This window comes from Rhinopithecus roxellana, chromosome 20, assembly GCF_007565055.1.
Source record: "Rhinopithecus roxellana isolate Shanxi Qingling chromosome 20, ASM756505v1, whole genome shotgun sequence".
Classification (NCBI taxonomy): domain Eukaryota; kingdom Metazoa; phylum Chordata; class Mammalia; order Primates; family Cercopithecidae; genus Rhinopithecus; species Rhinopithecus roxellana.
The window spans coordinates 1,776,885-1,800,224 of NC_044568.1; the positions used below are offsets into that span (position 1 = coordinate 1,776,885).

General features: G+C 45.1%; 1 protein-coding gene across 5 annotated transcripts in view; it reads right to left on the reverse strand.

Moving 5' to 3' along the window:
• Nucleotides 1–23,340, reverse strand: part of ARHGAP17 (Rho GTPase activating protein 17) — a 98,314-nt gene that overhangs the window by 10,764 nt on the left and 64,210 nt on the right. For 4 of the 5 annotated variants that reach the window (XM_030925140.1, XM_030925141.1, XM_030925143.1 and 1 more), the window contains exons 13-19: nucleotides 20,552–20,632; nucleotides 18,619–18,732; nucleotides 14,927–15,018; nucleotides 12,668–12,824; nucleotides 9,728–9,961; nucleotides 5,828–5,997; nucleotides 792–1,412 (exon numbers count right to left, since the gene is read on the reverse strand). In XM_030925140.1, the coding sequence (XP_030781000.1) occupies nucleotides 792–1,412; nucleotides 5,828–5,997; nucleotides 9,728–9,961; nucleotides 12,668–12,824; nucleotides 14,927–15,018; nucleotides 18,619–18,732; nucleotides 20,552–20,632 (1,469 nt within the window). The remainder of the gene's footprint in view (nucleotides 1–791; nucleotides 1,413–5,827; nucleotides 5,998–9,727; nucleotides 9,962–12,667; nucleotides 12,825–14,926; nucleotides 15,019–18,618; nucleotides 18,733–20,551; nucleotides 20,633–23,340) is intronic. The other variant, XM_030925144.1, reaches the window with a different exon arrangement.

Consider the following 23,340-nt stretch of genomic DNA (forward strand, 5'->3'; position numbering starts at 1 on the left):
CCCATATCCATCCTTAAATTTAATAATAAATTAGAGCATTTGGGATGGATATATTTTTGAAATCTTAAATAAAATGGTCATGTTCTAGACTATTAAAAATATGCGATTAGGTAGTCCACTAAAACCTGTACAATCACCACCACTTCAAAACAGGTTCCCACTGGGTCTATAGGAAACTCTTCATTCTTCCCTCCCAAGCCATTAGAGGCCAGCACCCTGATATGACTGTACCCTGAGATCTCCCTTTTGGAGCATTCAATTTGGCATAAATCATGTTTTTTAAAGTTATACCTGAAATTCTGTACTTAATATGAACATTTTTACCCTTAGAAGTACTTAGAAGTACTGTTTAAGCATTTTAATGAGGAATTCACTAAGAAATAAAGTTCATGTTCGTGTTGTAAAAGACTTTCCACCTGGATTAAAAGTCATTATGTTTAGAAAAATGTAAACGTACATAGGTCTTAAACACACAAGCAACTGTAAGTCAGGGCTTGGCAAACGTAAAGGACCAGGTAGTAAATGTTTCCAACTTTGTGGGCCATGTGATCTCTGGTCACGACGATCCAACTCCGCTGTTTTAGCACCAATGCAGGCACAGACAATATGTTAACAAATGGCTGTAGCTGTGTTCCAATAAAACTTTAATGACAAAAACTGGCTGCAGGACAGGTTTGGCTTGCAGGTGCAGTTTGCTGATGCCTGGTATAAATCAAAGCTTAAATAAAATGTAGTAGTACAAAAGCAATGTAGAGCAGACAGGGAAATACGGGCATTGATGTCCTACTTACCCGTTACTATCTTGGAAGCTGTCGGTGCTGCGTTGGTGAGGCTGCTGTCCCCAGCTGAGTGGACACCAGGAGGATGAGGGGGTGGGGGCACGCTGGGCCGGTTCCTTGGCTTTGGTACTGGTCTCGGTCTCGGTAAGGTTCCAGCATGTGGCTGTGCAGTCTCAAGGTTACCCCCCGCCAGGGTCTGAGAAGCTGGCAGGCTGGGGTTCTGTTTTCCTAGGGGCGGAGTACTGGGGGGCGTTGGAGTTTGGGGAGGGGTGTGAGATGGCTGCTCAAGTCCATGCTCACTGGGCAATGTCATGGGGTTGGGAGGGCCCTGGCTATTGGGCTTGGTGTGCATCAGCGGCGTGGCCTGCGTAGGGGGCTGTGGCGGCGGGTGATTGGGAGCTTGGATTGGAGACAGGCTGCTGGAGTACCTCCGGGGTGCTGAGAGCTGGGAGGGGGCGGAGGGCTGGCCTGGAGGCTGGCCCGTGTGCTGAGTGGGAGGAGAGGGGCTTCGGGTGGGTGGCTTTGGTGACAGACTGGGTGGATGCTGAGATGTTCCTGAAGAACTCTGGCCCCCGGGGTGGCCAGGAGGTGGGTTGCCTGGTTTCGGGGGTGCTGGAGCGGGTTTCTTAACGGCTGCACAAAGAGAGAAAAAACACCTTTCAGTAGGAACAGTGAGGCAGCAACCACCACCACCCTGGCCAGGAGCCCAAATTTAACCCCGCCAATAATAAACCACAGCATCATGTGCCTCTGATGAGAGGTGGTCAGGAGGGCACCACACTGTGTCTTCCTCCCCAAAACCCATAACCCTGGTCTAACCATCAGAAGAACATCTGACAAACACAAATTGAGGGCCTTTCTTCAAAAGGCCTGACCAGTACTCTCCAAAACCGTCAAGGCCATAGGAAAGCACAGAAAGATGGAGAACGTGTCACAGACCGAAGGAGACTAAGAAGATACGATTTGGGAGGCCGAGACAGGGCGGATCACGAGGTCAGGAGATCAAGACTATCCTGGCTAACATGGTGAAACCCTGTCTCTACTAAAAAATAAAAAAAACTAGCCGGGCGAGGTGGCGGGCGCCTGTAGTCCCAGCTACTTGGGAGGCTGAGGCAGGAGAATGGCGTGAACCCGGGAGGCGGAGCTTGCAATGAGCTGAGATCCGGCCACTGCACTCCAGCCCCGGCGACAGAGCGAGACTCCGTCTCAAAAAAAAAAAAAAGAAGATACGATGACTACATGCGATGTGGGCTCCTGGATGAGATCCTGGGACAGAAAATGGACATGAGTGGAAAAACTAGGGAAATCTGAATAAAATGTGGAGTCTAGTTAATGGTAATGAAGCGCAAGGTGCAGTGGCTGCACGCCTGTAATCTCAGCACTCTGGGAGGCCAAAGCAGGCAGATCACTTTAGCGCAGGAGTTCAAGGCCAGCCTGGGCAACGCGGCAAAACTCCATCTCCACAAAAAATAAAAAAATTAGCTGGGAGTGGTGGTGTGTGCCTGTAATCCCAGCTACTCATGAGGCTGAGGTGGGAGGATGACGTGAGCCCGGGAAGTCCAAGGCTGCATTGAGCTGTAATCACATCACTCAACTCCAGCCTGGGCAACAGAGCGAGACCATTTAAAAAAAAAAAAAAAAAAAAAAGCGGGGGCAGGGTGGGGAGACTGGCCCCATGTTGATTTCTGAGCTGGGGTAAAAGTACCATGGTCATGTAACACATTAACAACAGGGGAAACTGAGTAAGGGGCATACAGGAACTCTCAGCATTATCTTCGCAACTTTTCCATTCAAAATTACTCCAAACTAATAAGTTTATTTTAAAAATTAAGTACATTCTGCACGTTTGAAAGGTCTTTAAAGGTCTATCGTTTTGAAAATTCAACAAGAAGGAAACTGTTAACAGAGGCCACCCGAGTAACACGGAAGTGCTGCCCTCAGCCCGCTTAGCAGCCTCCTCGTTAGGTCCCCATGGGAAGACACAGAAAGAGGCAAGAACAGCCAGGAGGGACCACCAAGCAGGACTGGTTCACCCGACATAACATGACCCCTGACCCCACGCCACCTTCTCCTTGAGAGCTTGATTGGTTTGACCAGGTCTTAATAACAGAACTTCTACCAGTTCCGGAACCATCTGAGTTAACAGACATGTCCTGGACAAAAGCATGAATAAATATGGAAGAGTTGCCTTAGAATTATTTCTCTAAAGAGAACTGAGTCACATCACTCTCCTCCCTATACCAGCTGAGCTCAGGGATGGGAACCTGGTACTGAGGAGGGCAGGAGGGAAAACGACAGATCTGGGGCTCTGGTTTTGGGCTGGGAGGGGTAGGGGGAAAGGAGAGACTTTAGCCTTTTTCAAACTCTGCTAAGATCCTACTGGTTCCCCAAGAAAAAAGAGAAGGAAATGAAGGAAAGAAATGAACATGTATCACTGTTCACACATCACCAGTACCAAGTAAGGCCTTTTATATAAATTATGCACATTATAATTTATATAAATGATCTCATTCAAGTCTCATAAGCTCATTGCAGGGCAAGCTCTGTTATCGCCATTTTCACAGAGAAGAAAACTGAGGCCTGAATAGGGCCAGTGTTTGGTAATAGGCCACACAGCTAGTAAGGGGCAGAACAGAGACTCCTGCCCGTGACATGCGGACTCCCTGAATGCTTTTTCCTCATCCTCCTTCCTCTATTCCTTGGCTGCCTGTTTACAGGTCCCAGAATTCAGGATTAAAAAGGGTAAAGTCTTGGTGGCTCATGCCTGCAATCCCAGCACTCTGACTGGCTGAGGCAGGAAGATCACTCAAGACCAGCCTGGGCAACACAGTGAGATCCTGACTCTACAAACAAATAAACAAAGTGGCCAGGCATGGTGGCATGTGCTTGTGGTACCAGCACTTTGAGGGGCCAAAGTGGGAGGATCACTTGAGTCCAGTGGCTGAAGGACGCAGTCAGCTATTATCACGCCACTGCATTCCAGCATGGGTGACAGAATAAGACCCTGCCTCTAAAAAACATAAGAAAGGAAAAAAAAAAAAAAAGGAAGGAAAAAAAAGGAAGAAAAAATAAAGTGTACTCTGCTACACTGGTCTGGAACTTTCAACCCTGGAACTCAGAAACCACCAACCAGTTTACATTATCTGTACTCCGGAATGCCATTAGCATTTTAAAAAAAAGTCTAGTTTTCTGTTCTAAGCAATAATAATTGTAAATTCACTGAATAAAAGTTCGTTCCTGACATTTAAGGGTGTGAAGAGGATGAGGAGCGGGAGCATGGGAGCAGAGTGTCCAGGGAAGGGGGCTGGGAGAAAGGGAGGCCTTGTCTGAGACCACCTCAGAGGCGCAGGGGGTGGGTAAGGCAAAAAGAATCAAACCGGTCCTGCAAAGAAGCCTGAGAGCTGTGATTTCGGGAAGCAGGAAAGACTCCGAATGTGGCTGTGAGGAAAAGAGTCTTCTTAACCCAAAACCAGAGTCACACCTGGAATCTAGGTACAGAAGACTAACTTCCCTGAAGGATCAGCTGAGATCCTGATGACGGTGGCCCAGAGAGACAGCCTTAAGAAGGATAAAGTGGGGGTCTGCAACCAAGAAGTGGACCCGAATCTGCCTCCCTGCCTATAATTCGTAGAAATGCCACTAACATTTCTGTCGTGCTTTATAAAGACCATGCTTTCACAGACAGACACAGTGAATTTAATCCTTTTTTTTTTTTTTGAGATGGAGTCTTGCTCTGTTGGCCAGGCTGGGGTACAGTGGCACAATCTTGGCTCACTGCAACCTCTGCCTCCCAGGTCCAAGCGATTCTCCTGCCTCAGCCTCTTTAGTTGGGACCACAGGCGTGCAGCACCATGCCCGGCTAATTTTTGTCTTTTTAGTAGAGATGGGGTTTCAACACGTTGGTCAGGCTGGTCTTGAACTCCTGGCTCAAGCGATCCGCCCACCCCAGCCTCCCAAAGTGCTAGGATTACTGGTGTGAGCCACTGCGCCTGGCCTCTCTTTTTTATTTTAGAGATGGGGTCTCACTCTGTTGTCCAGGCTGGAGTGTGGTGGTGCAATCATAGCTCACTGCAGGCTCGACCTCCTGGGCTCATGAGATCCTCCTGCCTCAGCCTCCTGAGTAGCTGGGACTATAGGTGTGTGTCACCACACCCAGTTAATTTTTAAAAAATTTTTTGTAGAGGTGGGCTCTCACTATATTGACCAGATTGGTCTCCAACTCCTGGCCTCAAGCGATCTTCCTGCCTCAGCCTCCCAAACTGCTGGGATTATAGCTGTGAGCCACCATACCCAGCCGGAAGAAGTGATTTTTGAGGTGAGACCTGAATGTTAAGAAGAAACCATGTGAAGATATGGGACAGTATGTTCTGGAAGCGCTAAGGAGGGGATGAGCTTACTTCATTCAAAGAACCAACAGCAGAGTGTGTTGAGAGGGGGTAGTGTAAGCTCTGGGCTCAGAGGTAGGCCCCACCAGCACGCAGAGAATCCAGGGTGAGAAGTTTGCATGGAAGCCACTGAAGAGTTTAACCAACAGATGACATGATCTGCTTGGAGGTTTAAAGCAATTCCCCTGGCTGCTGGTTGGAGGACTGCAGGGGAGACAGGTGGGAGCAGTTCACATTCTGTTAATCAGGACCTAGAAAGCTCTCACCCCAATTCTGAGGCAACAGTGGCTCCCAGACCCACAAAGCTAAGAAGTACAGAGGCCGTGGTAGTCTCCAGACAGAGTGAGAAGTACAGAGGCCGTGGTAGTCTCCAGACAGAGTGAGGGCTTGGGACACCAGGAAAACTGGGAGCATTTCTGCAGAATGGACTTTTTGTTTGTTAAGCTTTGTCACGCCTAAGGAAAAGCTAAATGTCTGTTTTTCTGTTCTCGATTTTTTCCTTTTTCTTTAATGACCTCTCTTGAATGACTGAATTTTCTGCTTGCCATTTTACAACAGACACAGAAAAGATCTGGCCACAAGCCTCACCATCTGAATCCTTGCGCTAATTTACAGAGGTCTGCACAACCTTCCCTGAGGACAAGGAGGAGGGTGGCTGCTTACCTCGGCGCAGAGTATGCGGGCTGGGCCCCGCAGCACTGTGAGGTGGGCCCAGGGAGAGCTGGTGGGAGCTGGCAGCTGCCTGGGCCTGGTTTTGGCCAGAGGCTATCTGACTGTTGTTTCTCCCTGGTGCTGGCGCAGCTGCAGACACAGGGTCCTTGGGTTTGGGAGGACTAAGAGGAGTAAAAGTCCAGTTAGACGTCAGACAATCCCAGCTAGAAAATCTGAACATACTGCACATAAAACACAAGATTCCAAGCAGAGTTTTCACTTCGGCAGGAAGGACAAGGATCTGAAATTCTAACTAGCTCGCACTGGGCTTATAAAGCTAGTGTTTACTTGGTGCCATATAAAGAGCTAACGTATACTTGGTGTCATTTTTTTTTAACAGATGGGATCTTGCTATGTTGCCCAGGTTGGTCTCAAATTTCCGGACTCAAGCAATCCTCCTGCCTCAGCATCCTGAGTAGCTGGGACTATAGGACTATTTATTTTATGAGATTCATTGCATCAGACTGGACTCCAACGACTCTGCCACTCCAGTATCATGAGAGAGATCATTTCAAAGCAACCAATGCGGAGTTTTCAGCTCTACTGTGTTTGGACTTAAATTGGGCAGTACTAGTACAATCACGAACGGGCTTTTAGATGCTGACATATATACTATACAAAACTAAGCAAAAGCCACGGTAAAATAAGACTCTAAATGATAAAAGGCTTGATTATTATCAATAACTTGAACTGAAGGAGAACTCGGAGGCTAAATGACTACTCGAAGTCCAGAGTTGGTAGCAGCAGGATAGAGATCAGAACTCACGCTTCCTGTTTCCTGGCCCAGAACTTTTTATACTAAACATTAAAGCTCCATTTTGTCAAGGTCACCAAAGAGTGAATAACATTAGTGCAATGTACATTAAAATACCTACAGAATACAGTATAAAAAAACAAAGAGCAGGCCAGGCACAGTGACTCATACCTATAATGCCAGCACTTTGGGAGGCTGAGGTGGGTGGATCACTTGAGGTCAGGAGTTCGAGACCAGCCTGGCCAACATGGTGAAACCCTGTCTCTACTAAAAATGCAAATATTAGCCAGGTGTGGTGGCTCATGCCTGTAGTCCCAGCTACTCTGGAGGCTGAGGTGGGAGAATCACTTGAACCCAGGAGGTGGAGGTTGCCATGAGTCAAGATCATGTCACTGCACTCCAGCCTAGGGGACAGAGCGAGATCCTGTCTCAAAAAAAAAAAAAGCAAAATGACTGACATTCCATTTGTCCTTCTGCATTAAGACTAATTATTGTCTTAACACATTTAGCCTTGATTAAACAAATTGAATGTCACAAGGAAATGAAAATTTGTAAATTGGCTGGGCGTGGTGGCTCATGCCTGTAATCCCAGCACTTTGGCAGGCGGAGGAGGGAGGATTGCTTGAGACCAGGATTCAAGACCAGCCTGGGGAACACAGTGAGACTTTGTCTCTACAAAAAATTTTAAAAATTAGCAGGGCATGGGGGTGCACGAGTATAGTCCCAGCTGGGAGGCTGAGGTGGGAACATTGCTTGAGCCTGGGAGATTAAAAGGCTGTAGTGAGCCATGATCACACCACTGCCCTCCAGTGTGGGTGACAGAGCAAGACCCTGTCTGAAAAAGAAAAAACAAAACAAAAAACAGGCCGGGGCAGTAGCTCACGCCTGTAATCCCAGCACTTTGGGAGGCCAAGGTGGGTGGATCACTTGAGGTCAGGAGATCGCGACCAGTCTGGCAAACATGGTGAAACCCCATCTCTACTGAAAACACAAAAATTAGCCGGGCATTGTGGTTCGTGCCTGTAATTCCAGCTACACCGGAGGCTGAGGCAGAAGAATCATTTGAACCCAGGAGGCGGAGGTTGCAGTGAGCTGAGACTGCACCACTGCTTTCCAGCCTGGGCAACAGAGTGAGACTTCATCTCAAAAAAATAAATAAATAAAAATAAAAAACAAAAACAAGAAAAAGAAAATAAGTGAATTCGCTTAGACTTTTTTCCTTCAAACAAAATAATTTAAACCAAAACAAGTATACACATGGGGCACAATTATTGACAAGCTAACGTGGAGCCTATGACGTGCATGGGAAGCCCCGTGAAGTCTGAAGCCTTAATTTTTTTTAACGCCAAAGTAAACTTTCCCAAGGTGAGGAAAATGGAATTCAGGAATGCACAGAGCATTCGGCATTCAGTTTAAATGGTGAAACAAGATTCCTATCTCATGAGCAGCTTCACACACAACAAGGCTCTCCCTTGCTCATCCCAAGGACGATGAGAAAGGAGTTCTTCCAAGGCAAATTCATCACTCTGCGTGGGAAATAAACGTGTGGATAAACGGCCTGTCCTTGTTCTGTGCACATTTATTTTACTTCATATATGATCATTCAGTGTGTTGTGGATGGCCAATGTAGAACACATGACAACAAAAATTTTGGCACACGTGTGCAGAGCTAAGCAGCGGTCAGTTCCAAACCACAAGGGATGCCACCTGAAGTAGCTGCTGGTGGTTATCTGCCTGGATCAGTGTGGAGAACTGAATTAATGTCAATTAAATACAAATCTCAAGTTCTGGCCGGGCACGGTGGCTCACACCTGTAATCCCAGCATTTTGGGAGGCCGAGGCAGGTGGATCACCTGAGGTCAGGAGTTTGAGACCAGCCTGACCAACATGGTGAAACCCTGTCTCTACTAAAGATACAAAAAAATTAGCCGGGCATGGTGGTGTGTGCCTGTAATCCTAGCTACTTGGGAGGCTGAGGCAAGAGAATCACTTGAACCCAGGAGGGGGAGGTTGCAGCGACCCAAGATCTGGTTGCACTCCAGCCTAGGCGACAGAGTGGGACTCTGTCTCAAAAAAACAAAAACAAAAACAAAAACAAACTCAAGTTCAAGGTGCCTTTTCTTAAAAGTTGCTATCCATTTGCAGCCCACTCCAGGTGGCTAATCCAAAGGTTAAGCAACTAAAAGAGACTTTTAAGAATATCTACCAGCCAGGCATGGTGGCTCACGCCTGTAATTCCACCATTTTCGAAGGCTGAGGCAGGAAGATCACTTGAGGCCAGGAGTTCGAGATCAGCCTGGGCAACCGAGGGCATCTATGTTTACCCCATCTTTACAAAAAATAAAAAAATTAGCTGAGCATGGTGACAAGCACCTGTAATCCCAGCTACTTGGGAGGCTTAGGTAGGAGGATTGCTTGGGCCTAGGAGGCGGAGGGTGCAGTGAGCTACGATCATGCCATTGCACTCCAGCCTGGGCAACAGAGCAAGACGCAGTCTCAGAAAAAAAAAGAAAAGAAAAAAGAAAAGCTACCATCTTATTTTCCACCTTGGACTCATGGATCAACTGCCCTACAAGACTGAAATCTGGGGGTGTGGAGTGAAGTCTTAATCACCTCATGAGCCCAGCACAGTGGCCAGCACATATCAGTGACTCGGTAAATCTGTCTGACTGAATCAATCAATGAACAAGTGAATCAATCCCAGGATACTAAAATTTAACTAACTTGCCACATTCAAATGCTTCCTGGTTAGCACACTGGATGACAACGAACAGATAGTACATGAATGCTGACAGTGTACATCAAACAGGTGACAGAGGCTTAACACACTATGAGACACCCACTGCCTTCCGGTTTCCAGCACCAAAGCAGTGTGGCAAAGAACGCAAACCAATGTTGCTTTCTTTGGAAAACATAAAAAGAAGCCAGCCATTCATAGTCTTTTTTTCCGTCTTTTGCCAACCAGAGGAGTGAAAGCAAATCTGTTCACTCCGTGCTGGAGCAGTTCTTTGGGCCGTGGATGCCGTGCCCAAAGGCCACCACCTGCAAGTAGGTTGGGGGGTCCAGCCTCCACTGCCAGCAGAAGTCGGCCTCCTTACCTGCCGTCACCTGGGCTCGGCCCCTGCTCCAGTATGCCCGCAGAGGAGGGGACAGTCCCACCCCCAGAGCTGCTTTCAGCCCTAGAGCTCTGGGGAGGGGGCTCTGGGCCAGCGGGCGCCACGGTGCTGCCATCTGTGGGCGGGAGTGGCGGCTGGAAAGCAGGGGATATGTGCTTTCTATTTAGAGTGCCACCCCGCCGGTGGGCCTGGAAGTCCATAAGCTTCACACCAAAGCTACACAGAGAGAAGAAACAGTCAACACACCATGCGAGCAGACTACTGAGACAGAAGCCCATCGGTCCACATGGGTTAAAACCACACATGTGGACAGCCACCCAAGTTGCCCAGCATGCAGTGAAGCGGCAAGAACCAGACTAATGGCCACCCCTGATACCAAGGCAAGCAACGCCACTTGGCTTTGAGCCCGAGCAAAGCCAATGACCCTGGTACTGTTCAAAGTCTTTGATCAATTTGGGTGTGAGCAGCTAAAAGCAAAGAGGCAGGCCTCACCTTGAATGACACCATGCTACTGTGTTTATCCCCATACTTCCTCTGTTTGTTTCCCCCTTTAGACACGAGGTCTCACTCCATCACCCAGGCTGGAGTGCCTGGCACTCCAGTGGAGCAACCATAGCTCACTAAAGTGTCAAATTCCTGGGCTCAAACCATCCTCCAGCCTCAGCCTCTGGAGCAGCTTGGACTACTGGCACACATCACCATACTGGGATATTAAAAAATTTTTTTTTTTTTGAAACGGAGTCTTGCTCTGTCACCCAGGTTGGAGTGCAGTGGCGCGATCTCGGCTCACTGCAAGCTCCGCCTCCCGGGTTCACGCCATTCTCCTACCTCAGTCTCCCAAGTAGCTGGGACTACAGGCGCCCACCACCACGCCCGGCTAATTTTTTGTATTTTTCAGTAGAGATGGGGTTTCACTGCATTAGCCAGCATGGTCTCAATCTCCTCACTTTGTGATCTGCCTGCCTCGGCCTCCCAAAGTGCTGGGATTACAGGTGTGAGCCACCGCAGCCAGCCAAAAAAAAAAAAAAAAAAAAAAAAAAAATTTTTTTTTTTTAAGAGACGGGGTCTCACTACATTGCCCAGGCTCTCAAACTCCTGGCCTCAAGTAATCCTCCTGCTTTGGTCTCTCAAAGTGCTGGGATTACAGGTATAAGTCACCACGTCTGGCCCATTTCCATACTTCCTAGTTCCCATCTCAAATCTGTTTTTGGGGAATGAAACAGAAGTGAAGTCCAGAAGGCTACCCATGGTAGTATAAGGTTGTCACACCACACTGCCTCTTAACTGAGATGAGATGTAGAAACAACCCGATGTGCGTACGCAAACACTACATCTGAAAGCCACATAAGGCTGGGAAAGCCGGGCGCGGGGGCTCACACCTGTAATCCCAGCACTTTGGGAGGACAAGGCGGGAGGATCGCTTTAGCTTGGAAATTCAAGACCAGCCTGGGAAACATTGTGAGGCCCTGTCTCTACAAAAAACTTTTTTTAGAAAATTAGCTGGGTGAGGTGGTGCGCGCCTGTCAAGTGGCTGAGGTGGGAGAGCTGCTTAAGCCCGGGAGGTCAAGGCTGCTGTGAGCCATGATCATACCACTGCACTCCAGCCTGGGCACATAACCCTGTCTCAAAAAAACAAAAAACAACAAGACTGGAAAAAACTGTTGCTTTGAGGAAGGGAATGGTGGCTGGACGTGGCTGGAGGATAGGGTGGAAGGCAGGCTGACTTTTCACTTAAGCCCATTGATCTATGAACTTAGCAACTTTTTCTTTCAGTTCAGAAAGTAAAAAGATACCTGGCTTCCTGAGCTTGTGCTCACTGGGTCAGCTGGCAGGGAGAATACACAAGGCAGGTAACTGAGAATTGTCTGCCATGTGCTAACTAGACTCATACACTGTTTTCTGTAACTTAAAATACATGAAAGCTAATTTTGTTATGGGTCGAGTTTGTTATCAGGAAATACTACTGAATGTACGAATGAGGGTTCAGAGAGGTAATATGTCACATAGAATAAATGTGGATTTTGGACGGACAGAATACGGACAGAATAATGCATTCTCCTTTGCTAGGGGTAAAAAACGCAAAACAAAGAACAAGAAACAAATAAACAGCACACCTCACTATAAGATTGAGCAATTAAAATAAGAGCTTGTTACTTTGTTTTAATGTAAAACTATATCTAGTAATATTGTTTCATATACCAAGAAAAACATATTACTTCCAACAGGCCTCTTGTTAGCATTCCTAGTGAGTACAGTGGCATTTCATCACACACATGGGACAGGTTGGCATCAAAGGTACAAATCACAAATAGTTTTAATTACCCTTGAAAATCCCATGAATTGCCCATAGAAAAGAGTATATAGAGACACATTGCTTTTCACTAAGTTCAATACTGCCATTTTTTTTTCTTCTAGAAGTGGCAAATACTGAGGTTTCTCCCACTGAACATCAAATTCAGTGGTTGGCTTCCAATGTGGGGCCATTATTATACCAGAAATATGTCTCCTTAAATACCAAATCACTCAACTCACTGTGCCAGGTGGGTGTTCTCACACTCAATTCTGGACAAAAGTCGACACTATCAAATTTACTTCCCTTTCTATTTCCCCCCACTCAAGTACATTTAGGTCAATTTTAACATGTGTATTATGCCGTTCCACTGCAGGGTTTACCAAGCACACCACCAAGTTAAGCTGGAATACACGTGGAAGAAAGGTTAACTGACAAGCTTTATACACTGACTTTACGGGGAGATCAGTGCTTAGAATGACCTACAGCAGAATTACAGAAACTATCTGGATGCCATCAGCCACAGGTGGATGGGGACCACTCTCAAATCCCAAGTCCACTGAGCGATACCAGATACCATGGGTCTAACAACATATTTACTGCTGGTTTGGAAGTGAACGGTCGAATCATACCTTTCCTTCTTCATCAAGTCTCCTTCCATCACCGCCATGCTAGCAGGCCGCTTCCTCTCCAGGGTCCCCGAGTCAGAGTCGTTTCCAGTGTGGGAAGAGTGATTAGAATTCGGGGTGGTGAGAGGTACAAATGCTTCCGATACATTAAATTCCACCTCTGCAAGAGGAAAAATAAACAAGTGCATGAGACACGGAGCACAGCAGGCGAGGGAGCTCTAGGACACCCCTCATTGGAACGGGGACCTCATTCTTCAGTCCACAGTCCCCACTATTTCAAAATGGAAGCTCCAGGCACTCATGTCACAAGAATGGTCCATCAAACCAGTGGGAAGTAACGTAAGAGGACAAGACAGAGGAAGAAGTGTGGGTCAGAGTATAAGTTACACAACTTTTGTGCTTTCTCCTTTGTGGAAAAAAAACCAAATCTAGAATGCAGAAGAGGATGATGAACACAGATCACTTATTTGAATCATTCAAAGAGATATTTAGCTGGGCATGGTGGCTCACGACTGCAATCCCAGCACTTTGGGAGGCTGAGGCGGGCAGATCACCTGAGGTCAGGAGTTCAAGACCAGCCTGGCCAAGAAAGTGAAACCCCATCTCTACTAAAAATACAAAAAATTAGCTGGGCGTGGTGATGTATGCCTGTAATCCCAGCTACTCAGGAGGCTGAGGCAGGAGAACTGCTTGAACTTGGGAGGCAGAGGTTGCCGTGGGCCGAGATCTTGCCACTGCACCCTAGCCTGGGTGACAGAGCAAGACTGTCTCAAAAAAAAAAAAAGATATTTACACTTTGATATAAAATAGAAATACAAGGCAACATCAAGTTAATGACATCGAAGGCACCCCTCCCAAGGAAATCTCAACTGCACAACCCCCTACTACGCCCCAATTCAGCAGAAAGCAGTTAGAGTGGTCGTCAGCCAACCTCCCCAACAGCACTTGGGTTTTCCGGTTGAGAGGGGGGACTGAGAGAGGACTAGCTGGATTTCCTAGGCCGACTAAGAATCCCTAAGCCTAGCTGGGAAGGTGACCGCATCTACCTTTAAATATGGGGCTTGCAACTTAGCTCACACCCGACCAATCAGGTAGTAAAGAGAGCTCACTAAAATTTGCTAATTAGGCAAAAACAGGAGGTAAAGAAATAGCCAATCATCTATTGTCTGAGAGCACAGTGGGAGGGACAATGATGAGGATATGAACATTGCTGGCATTTGAGCCAGCAACAGCTACCCTCTTTGGGTCCCCTCCCTTTGTATGGCAGCTCTGTTTTCACTCTATTAAATCTTGCAACTGCGGGAAAAAAAAAAAAAACCAAACAAAAAACAGCAACATCAAGTTCATACTGCCTCTAGCAGTTTTTGCAAGACTCATTTCCTCAAAGGAAATCTTGAGCAGAATGCTAGCATTCATTCATCCATCCCATCTTCCCGGGGCAACCTACAAGAATGAGGCGTGACTCTGGATGGTGACAAAACAGAGGTGAAGAAAAGATGGGTATCGTGGGGCTTGCACCCCACGGGACATGGCAGCAGGGCCGCTCTGGGGGAAGTAGGTGTGGGGGATCCAGAGTTCTAACACTGGCCTGGCCAGCATCCCCAAAGGGGGCCATGGGAACCTCTGTGGATCCCAGGACTGCAACAAACCTAGTTTGAAAATCTATTGCCAACAGGATGAAATACTAATTCCCTGATACAACCAACTCAGGCCTTCACCAACTGGCCCTGATCAACCTTTTCTGCTTTATCTCCTACCTATGGGCAAATCCATAATCTAGCTAGAGAAACAAAAAGCCCTCTTCCAAGTGAAAAACTCCTGCATATTCAACATCGCCTCTTCTAAAAACCAATCTCTGGCTCCCTTTCCCAGCACCTGAGTTTGTGAAATCTTTCTCCATCCACCTATCTTCTAATTTACCATGTGTTATAATTTATCTGTTCATGTGGCTGTCTTCTCCAGTGGCCAGAGTTCCCCCAGGAAAGGCAGTATGCTTCACCAGCAAACATATGGCACCTAGTGGGTATTCAATGTACACTGACTGGCTATGTTTTAGTGAAACTAAGTGAAAGGCAATACAATATGATTACCATATGTCAAAATACAAATGTAATGAACAAAGGCTGGAAAGAAACATGAAAAATGTGAAACCAATTATGTAATCATGAAGAAGGATTACAGATGTATTTTCTTCTTTAAGAAGACTTTTTTGCACGATTATCACATTGCTTTGGTTGTCAATGAAACCGAAATGAGAATTACCTTCAGGGAAGAACCAGTCGGCATGCTGAATGATGGGTTCAATCACTGCAACCACATGGACGGATGTGGCTGCTGCCATTTCAGCAAGTGTTCTGCAAAGAAGTTCACAAAATTAAAATACTTCCCGTAGGCAGCATCTAATTTCTGCTGGTTGTGTCAGGGCAATTCAATTATTTTTAAAGGATAAAATATTTAAAAGATGCAAAAATCAAATTCACTGGCTGGGTGCGGAGGTTCACACCTGTAATCCCAGCACTTTAGGAGGCTGAGGCAGACGGATCACAAGGTCAAGAGATTGAGATCATCCTGGCCAACATGGTGAAACCTCCATCTCTACCAAAAACACAAAAATTAGCCGGGCGTGGTGGTGCATGCCTGTAGTCCCAGCTACTTGGGAGGCTGAGGCAGGAGAATCACTTGAATCCAGAAGGTGGAGGTTGCAGTGAGCCGAGATCACGCCACTGCACTCCAGCCTGGTGACAGAGTGAAACTCTGTCTCAAACAAAACAAAACAAAACAAAAAAAACAAAAAACAAAATCAAATTCACATGGTCCTGGTCTACGAACGTGGCTGTGATCACCCAGGAAAAAATGACTCTGGCTTGGCTGCTCCTTCGTCTGCACTGTGATAACAACCACAGTGTCTGCTACACACAGATCCTGGGGGGCAGTGAAACCAGTCAGTCACCAATGCTGTGTCATATGCCGGTTTTAAACTGGTCTGGAACTGGTCTGGAATGAGGGTTGCACTTTCCCACTGGAACAGCATCACATGGGTGGTAGCTATGTTCTAAGACTAAAAGATCACTAAAAAGCAATTTTGCTCATGATGTCACCAAGAACATGCATTGTTACAGTGTGCCTTTTATTATGTTGAAACCTGAGCCTCCCACTCACACTTAAGGTCGCCATATATGTGGACTAGTCTCAAGATGAGTGTTCAGATGTTAACACTGTCGGATGCCAAGGCTCACAAAGAAGAAAATAAGTAGGCCAGATGCAGTGGCTCACACCTGTAATCCCAGTCCTTTGGCAGGCTGAGGCAGTTAGGCCAGGAGTTCAAGACCAGCCTGGGCAACATAGTGAAACCCTGTCTCTGCAAAAATTGGCCAGGTGTGGCGGTGCGCATCTGTACTCCCAGCTACTGGAGAGGCTAAGGTGGGAGGATCACCTGAGCCCAGGAGGTTGAGGCTGCAGTGAGCCATGATCACGCCACTGCACTCCAGCCTGGAGAACAGAGTGAGACCTTGTCTCAAAAAAAAAAAAAAAAGAAGAAAGGAAAGGAAAGGAAAGGAAAAAGGAAAGGAAAGGAAAAAGGAAAAGAAAAAGGAAAGGAAAGGAAAGGAGGAAGGAGAAAAAAATAAGTAAGAGTTACTATCACTGCTGTCAAGTTCCTGTTTCAGTTGGGAGTCAGAACACCACAAAAGCAAACCACCTGCAAAAGGCCTGACACTTTCTGGCCACCTACCAGGCTTCAGATTCTTCATCTTGCTTAATTTTTACAAGAACCTATTATGAGGCCTACATGAGGACATTGGGTTCCCAAGCTCGATCCCAGGTCTGACTGCCTCAAACCTCTCCTCTATCACTCTGACCTCTCTTCCCACCAGAACATTTTCACCCACTTTCCGACCAAGTAAAATTTCTCGCTCCTTTCAAATTCCAGTTTAAAATTGAAGCTCTGCCTGTAAATGATCCTTCCCAGCCTTCCTCCCACACGGAGTCTGATCAGTCTGTGTGCCTTAGAACCCTGCTGGATTAGGGTGGAACTGTCCTCTCACGTCCTTTCCCACTTTTCTTTTAGAAGAGTACTGGAAAGCTAATAAGGGTTAATAAGGATACAGGCTCTGTACCCAGAACCTGGACACACCAGTTCCCCGTGTGTGATCTTAAGCAAATTACTTGTTCTTTCTAAGAGTCAGTGTCCTCATCTGCAAACACAAGGGCGACAGTACAAATGTCAATGATTCAACCTCAATTTGCTATATATTTCTAATCAATTTCTCTCTTACGTCCTCTATTCAAAAGGTTACTTCTGATTACTAAATGAGATCATCACAATGCCACCAACAGAGTGGCAATTTCCCAGAAGCTTTCTAGCGGATCCCCCGACCCCTCCTCTATTCAATCTACATTTCGCAATGCCAATAAAGTTATCTAAGTGCAACTTAATCAAGACATTCTTCTGCTTAGGAACCTTAATGAATGACTCCCCGCCAGCCAGAAAATAAGTCCCAGACACCTCAGCAGGATGTGTGAGGATCTTGCAGGCTCTGGCCTTCCCAGTCACAGCCTCATGTTCTTTGTCTTCAAGATTCACGAGGCCATGTGACACACCCGTAAACGATGGGAACCAGACCCTTTCAATAGTGTCTTGGTCCATCCAGGTCCTGGCTGTAGGAAACTTATTAACTCATCAAAGTACAGCTCCAGTGCCATTCCCTAGCCAGAGCTTTCCCTGACTCCTCAGCCTGAATTATGTTTCTTTACCTCTGTTGCCGTCATACTTGATAAAGGGGGCAGAATATGCCATCCCAAAATATGCCCCTTAGGCATAGGATTATTTTGAGTTAAAGATACTTGAAAATCATCACATGCAGGAAGAGTGCTCCGACCTTCCTTTTTCATCCTGAAAGCAGGAGATAAACTCCCATGTGAAGGATGCCCTCCCTATATATACCAGGAGGAAAGAAATATTCCTAACACCAGGGATGGGAAGGCAAGGCTGAGGGAAACCTCCATAAACAAACCTTGCTGAACGAATCCTTATCTTCCTAGTCACTTCTCCACAACTAACTGCCCTAGCCCACACTCCTTTGTCTGGTCATGTTTTCACAATTCACTTTTCGTCCAACTTCAAATATAAGCATTCAGCTCTTAACTGCTTCTCTGGATCTTCATTTTCCTATGGGAACTCCAATGTCAGACATGACACTGATGTTTCTAAGTCATCATAATATACATGAAATCCCGGGGGGAAGGGGGAGGGATTGCATTGGGAGTTATACCTGATGTAAATGACGAGTTGATGGGTGCTGACGAGTTGATGGGTGCAGCACACCAACGTGGCACAAGTATACATATGTAACAAACCTGCACGTTATGCACATGTACCCTAGAACTTAAAGTATAATAATAATAAAAAATATATATATATGTGAAATCCCATTCCCAGTAGTCCCAAGTTACTCTCCAAAGTGATGTGCTTTTTTTATTAATGTGCTAAGTAGGCGTGAATTAAATGACTTCTCTGCTGTGCATTAAAATGTAAAAATCTGTATGCTTTCTCCTGTTAACCTGTCTTCCGTCCATTTAGTTCTCAGGTCCAGCCAGATACCCTAAGAGGGTGGAAGTAAAGTGCTACCCCTCCTACAATATCATATACACACACACGGATATGTGGATTTTTCTTATCACTGTACTGTAGCCACTGAGCTATCTAACTGCCTAAGAGCAGGGGCATTTTGAGAACTGGGACAGTGTCTCACACATCTTTGTGTCACCATCAGCTGGAACAGCACCCAGCTCACAGCTGTGTTCCAAGAATATTATAGGCTGAATGAGAAAACCAATTTCAGAACACCTCGAATTGATCTTAAACTAGAATGTGTAACCCAAGTTACATTTCTATGCATCCCGACAGGTGGGAAAGAAGAAATTCAAAGGATGTGATACAGAGGAAGATGACTTACCCTTCATTTTTGGCCCATAATAAGTTAGGGCCTAACACAATCGCAATGTTGCTGGGAGTCATTTTATTCACGTCGCTGGTCTGGGCAAGCTTTGCAAGGAACTTGATCAAATATCTAGGGGTCAAAAGAGAAGGGGAGGGTTTCTCCTCTGAAATAGCTGCTGGAATATTCTCTTCCTGCCCAGGTGCACAATCCCAGGTTGCTCAGGTGCTAACTGCAGAGAGTTCCTAAATCAGAATCTGGCTCAGGTGAAGCATTTTATACAGTTCTTGTGTTCTTTGCTTCAGATAACAGACTAATTAGGGCTTGGAAGAAGAAAATAGGTTAAGTATAAATCTCAGCAATTTGAACCTCTATTGGCTATATATTTCTAATCAATTTCTCCTCTATGTCCTATCTATTCTAGCCCTATTATAAGTTATAATGTGTTAATAGTGAGTTCAATATTTTTTAATACAAAAACAGTTATATTGCTTAAAGGAAACTGTATTTGAAAATACTTTATGTTGGAATTATAAAAATATCCAATTTATCATATATACATAGCTTATGTATAAGTACAGTCGTATAAAGGCAAAAACTTAAGAACAACCTGACTATCAACAGGGAGTTGGTTAAATAAATCACAGTATATCCATACAGTGGAGGATTATGCAACCATCATTACACAATGTACTGAGAAGGAAAAATCTCCAAGATGTATTAAGCGAGTATCTTAAGATGTCAAGCAAAAAAGGTGAGGGGGAGAATGAGGTATACAATATACCCTACCATTTAGCTTTTTAAAGAAGGGGGTGTGAGAGAAAAAATATGTAGGCAAGTATGTACACATGAATGTATTTGCTTACGTCTACATCAATTCTTGCTGAGAGGATATATAAGAAACTAAACTAAACGGATGCATCTCAGGAGAGGAACTGGGGGGCTGGGGTATGGGAACAGGAGAGAGATTTTTCATTGCATACCTTTTGAATTTTGAATTTTGAACCAAGGGAATGTGCTCCTTATTCAAAAATCAATTAGTAACAATTACAGAGTAAAATTAACAAAATAAAGAGCCAAACTCCCAACATACTAAGAAGTACTGAGTTCTCACCATATACACTGAATAGAGGAAGAGGATCTGTAATTCCAAGCTGGGTGAGTTAAATTAATCAAAGGGAATATTTAAAAGGGAGTATGTAGCTTAGCTTAGTGGCAAAGCCCAAGGCTAAATTTAAGGACAAGTAACATTCGAGACATATCACCTGTAAAGTATTTTGGTTGATCACTTAATGTCACTCAAAACCAAACAAAGAAAATTTTCTAGATTTTCTAGAAAGTCCTCCCAGAAAACTTTCCTTGTTTGGTTTTGAGTGACTTTATTCCTAGGGGCCACTTTTTCCTTTTCTCTATACTTGTTCTAAGTTACATATGAAGTCAAAAGGAAAACAGAAGTTATATTACGGAAGTTTTGTCCCATGGTAAATTTTCTTAAAACCACAGTTATTCCACAAAGTAATATATAATCTCCATTCCTTGAAATTTTATTTAGTAAGATGACTTTATACTTTAAAATAAATTAAGTAGTATATATAAAAGACATTACAGAATGTACAACTATTGATTAATTTTGCCTTTAACATACTGGACGATTTGGACTCCAAACCCAACATACGGTCACTCAAACTTTTCACAAGAAATTTATTGCTAATAGCTGTAGTGGGAAAATAAGCCAACTTATGTATTAATGTCAGGCATGATACTGATGCTTCAAATTCATCATAACATACATGAAATCCCATTCCCAGCAGCCCCAAGTTACCCTCCAAAGTGATGTGTTTTTTGTTGTTGTCGTTTTTTAATGTGCCAAGTATGCCTGAATTAAATGACTTCTCTGCTGGACATTAAACCTATCTTTACTCCAGAGTCATTGTAGCTCAATCATACATACCTAAAGTTAACAAAATTTTGTGGTGGCAACTTCTGACATGTTCTCCACAAGTCCTGAAGTTTTTTATCTTGATCCTGCACACTGAGAAAAAAAAAACTTTTAAGTATAACAATTTATTAAAACACTGATTAGTAATACCTTATTAATATGCTATATTAAAAGTGAGGCCTCCATTTTGACAGAGAAAGCACACTTGGAAAACAGCCCAGACTATGGAAATAAACAGATTTAGAGTCAAATACCAATTAACTGTTTAACTCTGCGCAGTTGGTTAACCTTCAATCTCTGGATGTGCAAAACAGGGTAAGTGTTGATTCTGCTGAACGAGTTTAGGCGTCTGCTGAACGATTTTGAGGTGGTTTTGTTGCAAAACCACCTCCACCAATGCTTGGCACAGAAGAGACAAGACACTACTGAAAATTCTGTCTAGAAAAAGTGTGTACTGACGTACAGCTTCATGGAGCCCAAATTCTCTTACCTCAAGCAGCCCAGCCACAGATCAGGGGGGTGAGCTCCCAGGCGCCCAGACCTCTGGGCCTTTCCTCGCTTGCAATACTGCACACCGGCTACACACCAAGCAGCCCATTTCTGTTGTGAAGCAACTGTAAGAGCTCTTGCCCTCCATGGGCGCAATATGGAGGCATATTGCAGAGACATAAAAAGGCATATTGCAGAGACATAAAAAAAAGGGGCAGGGAGGAGCCTGTAGAGTACAGCCAACTCTGCCGTCTAGGGACCAAGAGTGATAGAGGGGCCTCCATAACACCGCTCTGAACTCGAAACATCCTCCAGAATGGAACCATTCTGGAGAGTACGGATAGGGATTAAACATAATTACACTTTAGAGGCCAGTTGATATGTTACTGGGATGGAAGCCCACCATGTTGACAATTCTCAACTATAGAATCAATATACCAACAGACAGACATCTTCTTTTACAAGTTTATTTGCTTGTAATAAACAAAGAAATCTTTTATTGGGTAGGAGGCTACCCAATAAAAGAAATCCCACAACTCTCCTTCACCTAACGCTAATGTTGGATTCCACTGAATTCTGTCCCATAAACATTAATATCGACAGTAGGCTGGTCCCCAGGCAGGGTTCCAAAGATATGTGATGACTAAGAACTTGTCTCTGAACTTGAACACCTCACCATCTACCAGGGACAAAGTCTCTCATTCCACAGTTACAGAGAAAAGCTCAAATGTGGCTGAGCGCAGTGGCTCATGCCTGTAATCCCAGCAGTTTGGGAGGCCGAGGCAGGCGGATTGCCTGAGGTCAGGAGTTCGAGACCAGTCTGGCCAACATGGTGAAACCCCGTCTCTACTAAAAATACAAAAAAATTAGCCAGGCATGGTGGCGGGCACCTGTAATCCCAGCTACTTGGGAGCCTGTGGCAGGGGAATTGCTTGAACCAGGGAGGTGGAGGTTGCAGTGACTCTAGACTGTGCCACTGCACTCCAGCCTGGGCGACAGAGTAGGACTCCATCTAAAAAAAAAAAAAAGGAAAAAGAAAAGAAAAGCTCAAATGCAAAACCTGGTTAAAGAGATGAGTGATGGACTCACATCCACTGAAGTGTAACTGATCAGAAATAAGTGGCTCTTATTTGATCATGGCCTGCCTGAGGGGAACAGGGGCAGTGTCCGCAGACGGGGAAGAGGACAGAACAGAGGTGACATTTGTTCCTCTTCCCTTAGTGGTGAGGAGTAGGCACTCTGGAGAGGAGGGGAGTCAGTACCGTGAGAAAAAAAGACGAGGAGGTGGGCTGGCCAGCCAAGCAGAAGCCTCTAGGCTTTTAAAACAAAGCTGTCCTGCTTAAAATCAACTGTTCCTAGACAGACTGAAGCTGAGGGTGGAGGGAAAGGGACAAAGAGAAACATAGCATTTGGGTGTCTGGTTTGAATTCTAGCTCTGCCAATTACTTGCTACTATCCTGGCCCTGTTCCCTCCCAAGCCTCGGTTTCCTCTCTGTAAAATGTGGATCACATCATCATCTGCCTTTTACAATGTTAATTAAAGATTACAGGAGGTAATAGCTACAAAGATGAGCACAGTACTGAGCACAAGAAAATGCTCAGTAAATATTAATGTCATCATTATACAGCTGACAACACAGGATCCACTTACACGCAATTTTTTCAATAAACATATAGGAAAATTCCTGGAGATCTGTGAAAAACTCACAGATGAACTGCCACCCCTGAAACAGCAAGACCAACCCCTTCACTTTCTCTACTTCCTCAACCTATGCAACATGAAGACAACAAGGATGAAGACCTTTAAGATGATCCACTTCCCTTTAATGAATACTGCACAGATTGTCTCCTCCTTACAATTTTCTTAATAGTACTTCTTCTCTAACTTACTCTGTTGTAAGAATACAGTATATAATACATACAACATACAAAATACGTGTTAATTGACTACGTTATCAGTAAGGCTTCCAGCCAACAGTATGCTATTAGTTGTTTTGAGGGAGTTAAAAGTATTACTTGAATTTGCAATTATGTAGTGTATCACTGCTGCTAATCCTCATGCTATTTAAAGGCCAACTGTACCACTGCACACGCAAGTTTGCATACAGCTCAAAAGGTACACTGCCACGGGCCAGTATAACCCATATCCCCAGTTACAGGGCTTTCTTCCACATAAAGGGGGCTAGAAATTTGCAAATCCATTAATATGGATACCACTCTACGTCTTCATCCACGTAGCACAAATTTAAACCAATGCCTAAGTGGTGACTTTCCTACATTAATAATTACATTACTCGATATTTTTATTCTAA